The sequence below is a fragment of the Vanellus vanellus genome, assembly GCF_965231255.1.
Source record: "Vanellus vanellus genome assembly, chromosome: 3".
Taxonomy (NCBI): Eukaryota; Metazoa; Chordata; class Aves; order Charadriiformes; family Charadriidae; genus Vanellus; species Vanellus vanellus.
Window position 1 is genome coordinate 14,590,154 of NC_138907.1, and position 13,754 is coordinate 14,603,907.

The 13,754-nt window shown below is 49.5% G+C and overlaps 1 protein-coding gene across 1 annotated transcript in view; it reads right to left on the minus strand.

Moving 5' to 3' along the window:
- LOC309669531 (phosphofurin acidic cluster sorting protein 2-like) overlaps positions 1-13,754 on the minus strand; it is a gene marked incomplete at its 5' end in the record, with an annotated part of 69,792 nt that overhangs the window by 16,300 nt on the left and 39,738 nt on the right. The window contains one exon of the mRNA XM_082480233.1: positions 5,123-5,210. Coding sequence (XP_082336359.1) covers positions 5,123-5,210 — 88 coding nt within the window. The remainder of the gene's footprint in view (positions 1-5,122; positions 5,211-13,754) is intronic.

Here is a 13,754-nt window from a genome sequence, read left to right on the forward strand (position 1 = left end):
CATCAAAGATTCGTCTCTCATCAAAACACACATACTGGTGCATTTATCTTCATGAAGATGCTGTTTCTGGTGACAGTTGCAGCAAAGGAACGGCGGGGACAGCCTGGGTGGCGTGCCCAGTGAGTGAAGGTTTCATAAATATTGCCGTCCTGTGTGTTACTGCCATTTACCACTATGGAAGTTACACACCCAGCTCCAATCCTAAGCTCTGGCCCTCAGTGAAACATCGGTGCACATCCATGTGACATTGCAAGGGCTGGGACAAAGGCTGGTTTGTTATCACAACACAAGCAGAAGGGAGCAGCAGCGGAGCTCAGAGACCCCTAAAACAGCAGCACTTTTAGGTCTGGGCCAGTTCTTTATGTGTGCAATAACCTGCCAGGCTGCACCCTGGCTGAGCTCAAGCCCGAGGAGATACCTGTCCTGTGGGGTCACATGAAGGGGGAGAGATCATAATGTCTAAGCTCAGCCAGAGGACCAGCTCCCAGGGCACCATGGACCATAGCACTTGGGACATCGGGTAGAAAAAGGGCAAGACATTGTGTTGCAAATGCATGAGGTACAGTCCTCTCAGCAAGGTAAAGCCACTACCAAGTTCAGCCTGCAAGGTATGCTAGGTTTCATTAAATGGATGGCTTTCACACATCCAGTAGGAAACACTGATCACCTTCAGGAGCAAACCACAACCCAGAAGAAACTAGCATTGCTCCAATTAAACAGATTAGAAACAGGCAGGTAGTAGCCCCCAGGTGCTAATCAGCAACAGGGAGTTAAGAACAATTTGTGATTTCTAGTAAGGTCAACACAAACCTCATAAGGTTTAATAAAGGGAAAAGCAAAGTCCTTTCCTAGGACGTCCCACAAATTTGCTGCCTGGGAAGAACCCCAAGCAGCAGGACAGGCTCTGCTGAAAGGACAGGGGGAGTCCTGGGGGACATGAATGTACAGTATGCCATGTTGCAGCAATGACACTAATCTCAGCCTCAGAAAATGTGCAGGCAGAGAAAACGGATTCCTCCCCCTCTGTTCAGCACTGGTGACACCACAGCTGGATTCCAGTGCCAGTTTGGGCTCCCCCATACAAGACAGACATTGACAGACTGGAGCAAGTCCAGCAGAAGATATCAGAATGGTCAGGGGCTGGAGCACAGGACATACAAGGAGAAGCTGAGTGAACTGGGTTTGTTCAGCTGGAGAAAGAGAGGATGAAGGGGTACTTTATTGCTGCCTACAGACACTTAGTAGGAGGGCGCAGAGGATTGAAGTCCTCTCAGCGGTGCACAGGGACAGAGTGAGAGGCAACAGGGATGAGCTGGAACATGGGAAATTACCATTAGATGTTGAGATACTTTTTTTTTTTTTTTTCCTCTGTGAGTGCAGTCAAACCTTGGGACAGGACACAGAAAGACTGAGGATTCTCAATCCCTTGATAAATTCAAACCCCAACTAAACATGGCCTTGAGCACCTGATGTAGCTCAGCTATTCTGCAAGTCAAGTAATGTCAAGCAAGACCAATTTCTCAGCAGAATAGTTATCATGATCACTACTACAGGAAAAATTAATATTAGACTGTTACAGTGAAGATCACAGATGACAAAGTCTGTCAAGGAAGTGAAAAGCAATAAGGAGAGGTTGTGGTTCCAGATCTTCACTACCTAATAGACTGAAAACATACAGGATCTTTCAGTACTATACACAGGTGCGTGATGCCCAGGTCTGGTTTGCAAGGTACGATCCTCAATTTCAGGTATAAATCTGTCCTGATGGGTCTTGTTTAAAACACAGGGTTGAGGCTAGAAGAGCATACCAAACCTGGAAAAGGAGAGAGAACTAACAGATAGTATGGGAGACCAGGCCAAGGCAGACAGCAAAGCACTACCCAGAAATCAAGCTGAAGATGCATTTTGGGAGAAAATATCCCATTAAATATCCCCAGCAAATTTAGGAACTTAGGGAGCTGAGATTGCTCAAGTAGGAGTGGAAAATCCTACAAGTGGTAGCAAAAAGATTAGACACAAAGTATGAGTGAGGTGTAGCCAGAAAACTCTGCACATACACTCCATGTGTAGCAAGAAGGAACAAAAAATCCAAGTTCCTGCTGGGAGCAGGGCCGGGACAGCAGGCAGGCCTGGCAGAGGCAAACGAGCTTCTCAGCCTGGCCTATTTTGTAGCACACATTCTGGTCCGCTATGGAGGGGTTGCCAGCATCATCCACCTACAGCAGCACCAAGGGTTGAACCTGAGTCACCAGCCACATCCTGCAAGCAGCTGCAGGAGGATCTGTATTCCTCCCACAGCACCCGTCACAAGAACTGAAAGTTCTGCGAGTGCTGGGGCTTTTCTTCGTTCTTTGATGGTTTCCTCTATTCATGGCTCAAGACTGGGTGTTTCTGAACTATAGTAAGTCTATCTGCCGAGAGAGAGCACCACATTTCCTTTCACACCATAATCAGTTACGACATCAAGACAGATATCTGCACCTTTATGGAATGAGCCAGGCACATCTGAATCTCTTAATGCCATGCTGAACAATACACAGAAGGAAATGCTCTATGACATCTCCAGTCTGTTAAAACAAATAATGAGGGATAAAGGCTTAAAAAACACTCAAGTGACTTAAGTCCCCTTTTTCACAGTAGTTCAGACTTTATCTCACTGGAAGCCACTGAACGTTAAATATTCAAATCCCCTCTGGGAAATGGGTATGTTCTGTAGATATAGAAAGCTCCTTTAGTCTTTTGACAACCATCTTTTCAGATGAAGGTGCAAATAACAGCACATGCCACGCTTTGAAGATGTCTTTTAAGACCAGAAGGGCATGATCACTGTGAGAATGAGATCAGATATTCTAGACAGGCTAACACTATCCTTTGGGTCACATACATTCATTGAGCATACTCTCTCCAGTGCTGGGGCTATTACCTTGGTGCCAGCCACACTCAGGCAGGGTCAGAGCTTTGTTTCCATGCAATCTGCCTTTCAGAGCAGCAACTTCTTTAACCCAACAGAGCTACTACTGAAATGAGAGAAAAATATAGCTCCCCTTTCCACTAGTCCCCAGCTGTCCCCTTGGGAACTTGCAGGTCCTCCACAGATTACATGCATCAGCTGTTTTCATCCAAAAGATGGAGATGGCAATGCTCACTGGGCAGCCTTCAAACAGCTTCTTGCTACCATGACTCATCTGTTACCTAGGAGATGAGCAGGAGGGATGGATCCATCTGAGGTCATTCTGTAGGCAGGCTGCGCTGAAGCTGCCTACAGCTTCCATCTGCCTTCCAGCAAAGCTCAGCATTCCCCGACCCTGCCAAGGTGGCTGGTCAGGCAGGTGGAAGCAACCTGGGGAGGCACACAAATCCACCCCGCCTCCACACTGAGTGTCAAGTCACAGGGTAATGTGGGCAGAAGCATTCTCCTCCAGTTTCCTTCAGCTTTCCAGGGAGCCTAAATCAGCATGCACCCACGGGTGCAGAGAGGAGGTGACCATGTCTAAATTAAGACTCTGAATGAAGCCACCGTTCCCTGGCAGGGAAAGGGGCCCTACAGTGAAGAGCCCCTATGGCCTCAAAACCGTCACTGCTGATGCCTGTTAATTTCTTTTGCCAACAGGGTGCAAGGTTGGCCTGTGGCAGGCCTGTTTGAAAGAGCTGGAGTCCCACTCTGCAGCCTATTCCACAGTCTCACTTTTGCAGTGCATGAGAGAAGGGGCAGCTGAGGACATCCATGCTCCAGCATAAGGGGGCTGCGGTTCCCCAACCCAGAGGGGCACAGACAGCTTGGGCTGACAGTGCAGGACATAAAAGGGGTGAGGGACCAGCCTAGCCCTCCCAGACACATGGGACCCACAGCCCCCATCTGGCTCCCAGTCCTGTGCTGCTGGCACCTGTAGCCCCGCCTTGATTGCTCCCGCATTTCTGCTCTCTCTTGCCTAGGTTGTTCCCTTGCTAAAGCTTGCACCAAAGGGGCACAGGGCTCAGGAGTCTCCAGCCTGAAAGCCCAGTGCTTTTAGCTCTCCTGAATGGCACCATACACACAGTGATGGAAAGGCCAGCAAAGTGCGATACTGACCAATACTGTGTGGACCACAGCATCCTCCTGCTGTCCTCACTCCAGGCCCCAGGTTTCACACATTTCGCTTTCAGTTCCTTCTGTGCAAGTGAGCCAGGTCTGTCATGAAGGCAAACCCCAGCTCCCAGAGCTCCACTAATACTGCAGCTTCCAGCACTAATCCAGGATTTAGATCCTAATGTGCACGGCACAAAGAGCTCTGTGGGAGCACAAAGCTGCTGAGCTCCCGCCCCATGGTGCTCTCAATGGGATCAGCAGCTTTTCTGCCAGCTGACAAGAACGAAGGAAGGACACCAGGATCCCAGGTGGGTTAGGGGGAGCTGTGGCAAGGACAGCACACTCAAGAGGCATCTTGCTTCCATGCTGTTCTTTGGCAGGCAGAAAGCATGTGCCTGCACCCGCAGGGACCCACCTCTTCACCACCAGCTGCAGAGAGGAGGGGGGAGGATCGCACATACGAGGATGGCAGCAAATTCCCTCTCCCCTAGGTGACAAAGACCCTCTACCCTCCCCTCTGCCTGGTTCAGAATAAAGGTACCAGGCCTAGTGGGGATACACAGAGAAAGGGAGGGGACAGCAGAGGCAGCAGTGAGATCATACAGGGTGAAAACGTCAGCAGAAGTCATGCACAGAGCCACTGATCCCTTGAAAAATTCCCTTCCCTTCCCTCCCCAGGGAAGGGATCAGGATGAAGGGCGCTGCCAGAAACCACCCAGTGCTGAGCCTGTCTAAAAGGTCAGGAACGGTGGGGTAGGGGATGCCAAACTCCAAACAGCAGCTTGAGAGGAGGGCCTTGGCAGGCAGGGAAGCAAGATGCACTCTGCCCCAGTGCAGAGGCCTAACCAAATTCATCCCTGATACAAACCAGCAACCAGGCAGCTTGCTGCTGTCCCTGGGGCATCATTCCCACCTGCCTGAGAGCCACAATCTCCCCAAGGGTGCTGACCAAGACAGAAACAAGGGGTTGGCACAAGGCAAGGGACATGCAGACCAGCACTTCACAGAGGGCACAAGGATGGGCTTGCTGCCATCAGGCAGCAGCAAGGAGCCTACCTGAATCTTCACAGCAATAAGCACAGAGCTCAGCTCTTTGTCCAGCTCTTTCAGCACCGTGAGTTTCTTCAGGCGCAGACTGCAAAGCCTGTAAGACAGAGAGAATGGGACACATTCAGGTACCACCATCCCTGGGGCACTGCCACATTGTACCTAGTGCTCAGAAGGCAGCCTGGATGCTTGGCCCAGTTGCAGGCACAAGCTTGGCCGTGGAACACTGGTATTCACGCGGCACCGAGGCAGTCCATTGGGGAAAAAAGGAAAGAAGGAAAATTAACAGAGCTAAAGCAGGCTTAAGGGATTAGCATGCGACAGGAAGTCCAACAGCAGGCCATGTGGTAAAGAGATCCCTTCCCAAGTAGGGCTGTTGCCAGCTCTGCTTAAATCTATCTTGGCCACAGTGCTGTTTATTTATAAACCAAAGCACTTAAATCCACTCTTATCCTAGACTTAGTTAAGGCAAATGTTCCCATGCAGACATCACAACTCGGCTCTTCTCTTGCACAGTGCCACACAGAGCTGACTCGGGAAGCCAGGAGGCAGCAGCCCTGCAGGAAGGCTCATAGAGCAGAGCCACCCTGAGAACCTCAAATCCTGGGGACTCAGCATGGTAAGAGGCACTTCCAGGAAAAAAACACGAAGGAGCCTGAGGCTGAGTGAGAAGAGCTACTTTTGCTGCTCGAAGGATTAGTCAGTGCCTGTCAGACACCCAGCTACCCCAACCTCCTGCCTAGGAGCTTGCAGCAGGAATTCCATGGAGACTACTTGCGAGTAACTATGTGTCAGGGAGCACAGGCCAGACACCTTTTAACAAGCAACACCAGCACTCTTATGTTTTGCAAGCTAGCCTCTGTGCTCCACACTCAACATCTGCCTTGCTGCAGCCAGTGGTACTCAGGACTTTTGTGGATACCAGTATGCTGTACCCAAGATTTTGGCCACCCTTCCTGGAGAACAGATGGGCTACTACAAAATACCTTTCTGTCTGACACACTGTGCTTGCTCTCTGAGGGCCAAATCTATTCCCCCCTACTTTTTTTTTTTTTTTTTTTTTTAAGAAGGGAAAAAAAAACTGCTCTTGCTACAGTACAGCAACAGCGTAGAACAGCACAGAGGCAGAACGATACTGGAAAGGAAAGGATAGACAGCCATACTGCAGGACAGGTTTAAGGCTTAGCAAGCACTTATGTCCTACCACATCCCTGCCCTCCCTGCGAAAATGATTAAGCTTGTGCAGAATGTTTGCTGGACTGTGACTACAACCCTGCTGCTTTGTCCTTTGTGTTTGGATAGCAGGGCATGGTGCAGACCAGAAGTCAGGAAGCTGGGAGTGCAGGCAAGCTCTGCCCACCACTTTGCCAGATGGCCTGGGTTCCTTCAGCCAAAGCCCAGGGCTACAGGCCCCTAAGACCTCATACCCAGTGCACACCAGCACTGGAATCAGTGATCCCATGTCTGCCCACACTTCCCCTCTGAGCCTCTGCTTGTAGGAAGGGCTTCTAGCTCCCCAGAAATATCTAGGCAAGGTTAGGAGTGAGCTGCGGGTAGTGAGACCAAAGACAAGGAGGACATTTCTAGGGCAGGGAGGGCAGGACTGAGTGCTAGCCAGGAAGATGGGGTACAGCAACTATACCAGATGGACTAAGGAAAAGCTTTCAAAGAGGCTAAGTTTAGCTAACACTGCCACTAAACAGTGCTAACTTTGGCTCTCCCTAGTCCTTAGACAAGCCACAGAGAGGAATGAGGCTTGAATGTGTAAGACAAGGACAGAACATCTACTCAAATTTTCCATACAGCACTGATCCAGTTGTGATAGTTACCTGCATGGAAAAGTTATCCCCAAAAGACTAAAACTTCCGTAAGGATATCCTGTCTTAATTTGAGGATGTTGAAAGATTATAATTCTACCTGGCAGTTGTTCTCACTGTAAAAACACGCTCCATATCCAAACTAATCCACTCATTAGCTCTTCATGCGCCTCTCTGAGGCACTCAGGAGTCCTGTCAGTACCTGGTATTTTCCCTCAGGGAAGAGTACGTGCATACTAATCAGCTTTGCCCACTTGGGCAGCTCTTTTATGTCCAATAAGTCACTTTAAGGCTTCTTTCTTCTCTCTCTACCCCTCTCCAGTTTTCAAGATCTCTTTTACACAGTGGGAGAGCCTGTACTCTGCCCTTGGTCCTTCCCATACCACATGCAGGAAGGTGATTACCCCCTTCCACCCTTCTGCTCTTCCCTCCCTACAGCACTCAAAGATCTCACTAGGTCAGATAGAGCTTGTACCCTGCAACTCAAACCCCACCTCAAAACAGTGCTTTCTAAAATACCACTACCCTTCTCACAGGGATTAGCACATGTTCTGGAATCTAAATGTACTTATTTGCAGCACAAGAGCACACAATTTTTAAAAACGTGCTCCCGAGCTGTCCCTGATGACCCTCTTTTGATCTGTTATTTAACCAATCCCTGCATCACCCAGATTTGTGTTAATGCTAGGTGTTTAGTGCCAGTACTGGACAGCAGTGGGTCTCACACTAATCCCTGCAGATCTCTATAGGACACGATCGATCCACAGTGATCAGAACTGTATGCCTCTCTGAACAGCCAAATCCCACAGCAATTGCCCCATGGTCATGCCCAGAACTGATCACTTTGTGATCCCCACAAGTCACTGAACTTTTTGGTAGATAAGTAATAAATCTGGATCTACTTGCTCATATAATTAAACAGAATAAGTAGCAACTGCTCTTGAACTGTGGAACTACTGCAAGGACTTCCTCTATATCCAGTTCTGGTGAACAGAAAGGTCCTGGAGAACAGGCGAGGTGCCTGAGGACTGGAGGAAAGCCAATGTCACTCTGGTCTTCAAAAAGGGCAAGAAGGAGGACCTGGGGAACTACAGGCCAGTCAGCCTCACCTCCATCCCTGGAAAGATGATGGAACAGCTTGTTCTGGGTGTCATCTCAAGGCATGTGGAGGAAAAGAAGGCTATCAGAAGTACTCAGCATGGATTCACCAAGGGGAAATCATGCCTGCCTAATCTGATAGCCTTCTATGATGGTGTGACTGGATGGATAGATGAGGGAAAAGCGGTAGATGTGGTCTACCTTGACTTCAGCAAGGCGTTCAACACAGTCTCCCACAGCATCCTCATAGGGAAGCTTAGGAAGAGTGGGTTAGATGAATGGACAGTAAGGTGGATAGAAAACTGGTTGCAAGACAGAGCTCAGAGGGTTGTGGTTAGGGGCGCAGAGTCTAGTTGGAGGTCAGTGACGAGTGGTGTTCCCCAGGGGTCAGTAATGTGTCCAGTCCTGTTCAATATATTCATCAATGACTTGGATGAGGGGATAGAGTGCACCCTCAGCAAGTTTGCTGATGATACAAAGCTGGGAGGGGTGGCTGACACACCAGAAGGCTGTGCCGCCATACAGAGAGACCTGGACAGGCTGGAGAGTTGGGTGGAGAGGAATCTTATGAAATTCAATAAGGGCAAGTGTAGGGTGCTGCACCTGGGGAGGAATAACCCCATGTAGCAGTACAGGTTGGGGGCTGACCTGCTGGAGAGCAGCTCTGTAGAAAGAGACTTGGGAGTCCTGGTGGACAACAGGATGACCATGAGCCAGCAATGTGCCCTTGTGGCCAAGAAGGCCAATGGCATCCTGGGGTGCATCAAGAAGAGTGTGGCCAGCAGGTCGAGGGAGGTCATCCTCCCCCTCTACTCTGCCTTGGTGAGGCTGCACCTGGAGTACTGTGTCCAGTTCTGGGCTCCCAGCTCAAGAAGGACAGGGAACTGCTGGAGAGGGTGCAGCATAGGGCTACCAAGATGATTAGGGGACTGGAACACCTCTCTTATGAAGAAAGACTGAGGGAATTTGGTCTCTTTAGTCTGGAAAAAAGACGGTTGAGGGGGGACCTGATCAATGCTTATAAATACTTAAAGGGTGGGTGCCAGGAGGATGGGGCCAGGCTCTTTTTGGTGGTGCCCAGTGACAGGACAAGAGGTACCGGGCACAAACTTGAGTATAGGAAGTTCCACCTAAACATGAGGAGGAACTTCTTTACCTTGAGGGTGGCAGAGCACTGGAACAGGCTGCCCAGGGAGGTAGTGGAGTCTCCATCTCCGGAGACATTCAAAACCCACCTGGACGCGTTCCTGTGCAACCTGCTCTAAGGTAGCCCTGCTCTGGCAGGGGGGTTGGACTAGGTCCCTTCCAACCCTATGATTCTATGATTCTATGATTCTATGAACGTGACTGTGTAATACTCTGACAGGAACAGTGACTGACAGCAACAAGGAAAATGAGCTCCAACAGGACAGTCTGACAGCCTCCTGGAACTCCAGTACTCCTACACTTCACTACTGGTCATTCACTGGTGAGAGGTACTCACCATTTCCTGGTGTTATCTTCAAAAATGCTGCCTTCTTTCCACCACTAACTGGGATGGTCAGTTAGCCAAAAATCCTCTTTTCTGATCATGGCTTTTTAAACATGCAACAAAATAAAGCAGTTCCTACTTTTCACTCATCCCGCTGTACCTCCTTATTCAACCTGGTACCAAGCAGGAGCACACACCCCACCACCGCTGCTGGCTGAGGAGGTAACAAGCAGGAGTACATGTACACATAGACACATTTGCACACCCATCACTGCCACCACCCCCAGCTAAGATGATGGTAACAAAAAGGAGCACACCCACATACACATGAACACATGCATCCCAACAGCACCACCTCCAGCTAGGGAACACACACATGTGTGTACTGATACATATGCACACACGCATACAGACATACACTCCCACTCACCTCAGCTCAGCAAGCACTGACCTTTGAAGTTGGGATTCTGAACTGCAAGCAATTATATCAAAATAAGACTGAGGGATGGGGGTAGGGGGTGGGGGCGAAGAACAGGGAGAAAGGAGCCAGCGCAGGAACTCACCAAGTTAACTGTCTGATAGCATTAAAACCTCAAAGGTGAAATATTATAGAGTATGCAATTTTCTAAAGTATGTTCTTAGACACTGAAGTCATACTTTGAAAACACCCCAAAGCATCACTCTAGGCACATTTTTTCCTTTTTTTTCTTCTGCTCTAGGTTGCGGCTTCCCAGCTGTTTTGTTCCTCTCTAGATAAATTTGGAGGATTTGCTCTGAAGTCTGACAAAACACTTAGAACATTGTCACCAACCTGGGCTGTGAGTTCATCTTGAAAAGCAAAGCTCCTGTAACACACGCATTTTGTGAAATTCAGTGCCAGCAGCAAAGCACTAGCTCCGGCTGCTGTTTACAAATTCATCCAACCTCCTGTCCCAACAGGTGACTGCTGCTCACCAATGACATGCACAGTGGCTGCTTTTACTGTTGCATTTTGAGGCCAATGTTTCAGTGAACGCCACACATCTCTAAAGCCCCTGATGCCAGGGGAATACAAATCAGAGGTACAGTTCCTAAGGCTGGTAAGAGAAGAAAGGAAAACTGGATGAAAATACATCTGTGCACAGTACAGGAGGAGTAGGTTAGATCCAGTGCTTTGCTCGTAAGCCCGAGAACAACTAGTAAGGAGAAGAAAACAATTTTGACCTACCTATGGCCTCAGCAAAAAAATTTGGGGGTACACTGTACACAGTGGGGAAGCAGCAGCTTTAGAAGCACCCTGCAAAACTGGAGGTGCAGAACTACCTAAAACTTATTCATGAACTGGCACAGGTACCTGGCAGAGAAGCATCTTGAGTTCTGTGTAAACAAGGAACCTCAGGAGTCTCTTTTTGCACAGAACATAGGCATTGAGGAGGCAGAGATGCTGAGGAGCACTTCCACTGGGATCATACATGGAAAGTGAAGGCTCGAGTATTAAGCAAGGCAGCAATCAGAGCTCTTTGAACAGTACATCTGGCCACTAATGGGATTTAAAACCTTAATAGCAGGTCTCACACTCATTTTGAGCAGACTTGGTACATTTTTTCTGCTGGCACCCTGGGCTGTTCAGTTTTTGGTTTATTGACCACTGGTGAGTGGCAGCTTATTCTCTGGGCAGGATTATTTCCCCAAACATTTGCACTGATTTCTTCAACTGGCAGCAGCCAGGCTCCCTGGGTTTTGCCTGTAGCTCCCACGCCACCCACACCACATCCACCTTTCCCTGCACTGGCCCTCCACGCATCCTTGTCAACACTACCAGCTTTATTAAATGCAGTCGTGGGCTAAGCTTTCAATAGCAGCTGTTTAGCAGCTCCTTTATATTTTTCCTGACATTGACAGCTCAGGTTTGCCTTTCAAGGTGATATCCACCTCTGAGACTGGGCTTCTGGAGAGGTGCCAGATGTTCAGTGGGGCTCACAAGGTACAGGACACTCCTGCGCCCCTGCTCAATTACTGTGCAGCACCTATTTCCTGCGAAGCTTCCCACTAGAGGGCAGAAGGCAGCCAGACAGGAACAGACCACCCGGGAGATACGGATGCCCTGCAGCTCACCCTGTCTCATTCAGCAGTTTGCAAAATCAGCTTTAACCCCTCTCATCAGAGGGGTGTCCAGCCCTACAGCTCACCTGTGACAGTGGCCAAAGCAGGAGCCAACGGAAGAGCATACAAACGGGGTGCAAGCAGTGAGATACTGCCTGGAACGCGCTCTCAACCACCACTTTTGTAAGTCAAGATACTCCCTGAGCCATGATATGTATGCATGAGACACCACTGATGCACGCAGAGGGGAGGAGAGACCTACTCCACTTTCAGAAACCAAGTCCCTGTTGCCAGCAAACAGGAATGATGAACTGGGACAACAGCAGGTTCTTCATCAGCCTCTGCAGCTCAGGCATCAGGATGGGTAGGTGGGCCAATTACATGCTTTAAGATGAACTGGGATGAAAGCTGACGTCAGCCTGCTTTGAGATCCTCCCCATGGGGAAGTGTGAGGGAGCACACAAGGCTTGTTAGCACACTCTTGCCTCTCTGCCCTCCAGCAACTGCAACTGCTGCAGTCTGGGAAGGGTAAGTAAAGCAAGCTGCACTGAAGTGGTCTAACACAGTAAGATGCAGAAGCCAAAGACCATGACAGCACCCTCCTGGGGTCCCCAAGGAAACAGCTAGAGCCAGGGCCACCAAATGTGTGCTGTGTATCAGGTCTCCCAGCTGAGCTATGCAAGTTGATGTGCTGCACAACAGCCCTGGTGCTGACCAGCAATCCTCTCCTTGCCATGAGAGGGGCATTTTGGCTCCCCAGCATCCTGACTGACAGCAGCTTACTACCAATAGCACACGTCTGCCCTGCTGTTGGATCCAGAGCAGACTTCTGTAACTGCAAATTGCAGTAGGTTTGACTCATCCCAATTCTCAAGTGACCTTCCCAAAGGAAATCCCAAAGCATGAGGGACAGGAAGACAAAACTCCCCAGGTTGCTACGTATCTTCATTTCCTGTAAGGCATTTCACAGCTTATGGCTCTACCTGCCTTAGGAAGTCCAGCCTGTTTTCCCATGAGACTATTCCTGGTCCATTCCATCATCCCACCTCCTTTCAAGTGCCTCTAGACAGACCAAACCCAAGGCCAAAGCTCACTCTGGTGGACCAGCTGACACTCTTCTTCCTTTTGACTCTGAGGGTTATAACAGCAAAGGAACGTAAAGCCCATGCTGAGAAGGGATTTCGTCTTCCCACAGCAGCAAGTTGGCCACGCTGTGTGGGAGGAGGACAGAGGGCAAAGGCATGCTGGCCACAGGAAAGAATGCCAGTGTCGGCATGCTATACATTATCAAGAGCAAGACAGCATCCTCAGGACAAATGGGAGGCAAAGGAAAGAAAACAGTGTCCTGCAAGTAGATACATCCACCTTTCCTTGTCTTCATGGCTGGCTGCTCGCAGCTGCCCAGAGTCCTCCTCACAGCCTTGTGTCCTGGTTAGCACATGTCCCCTGGGATGGCCATTCAAGACAGACTGCAGCCTCTTCTTAAAGAGGCCAGTGCAGGCTCTGCCAGTGCAGCACATTAAATGGGACCTCAGCACCACCGTATTGAATTGGAGCACCCCATTTTCTCATTTTTCCTATCCTCACAGGAGAGAAAGCCCACCCCAAGAGCCTCCCTGTTCTCATCTGACCGGGCAGTCAATTTAACTGCATTAAACATCATCATCTCACTGTGTAGGTACCTTTATCAGGCATGCCCTGCTCCGATCAGCCATTGGAAGAGTGCCTAACTCTTTAATCTCTGGGCAGATGATCTCAGAACAGCTCTGGTTTGGTCAGTGACTTGCCCTTGAGCTTGCTGCACCCAGCTGCTCTATTAAACGCACTCCGAAGCGGCTTTCCCACTGCAGGCACCATGCACAGGTCTGCCCAGTAGCTCTGGCTGCCACCCAGAGGCCTCCCGGGAACAGCGGGCTCTCCCATCACAAGCTCTTAGCACTCCTCTGTGTTCAGATATATATTTCATAGTATTGCAACACCACTGAGATGGCACAGCCACTCACACCAGATGCATGGGAAAGAGCAGGTCACACCCCAAAGAGATACAACAGTTAGAACAAGGCATAGCAGACATACCAGGCTGGATCAAATGCACCTACAAGATAAGGAGGCTCAGAGAAGGACAAGAACATCAACAGACTGTATGCATGTCTCAGCCAGCAGCAATAGCTAC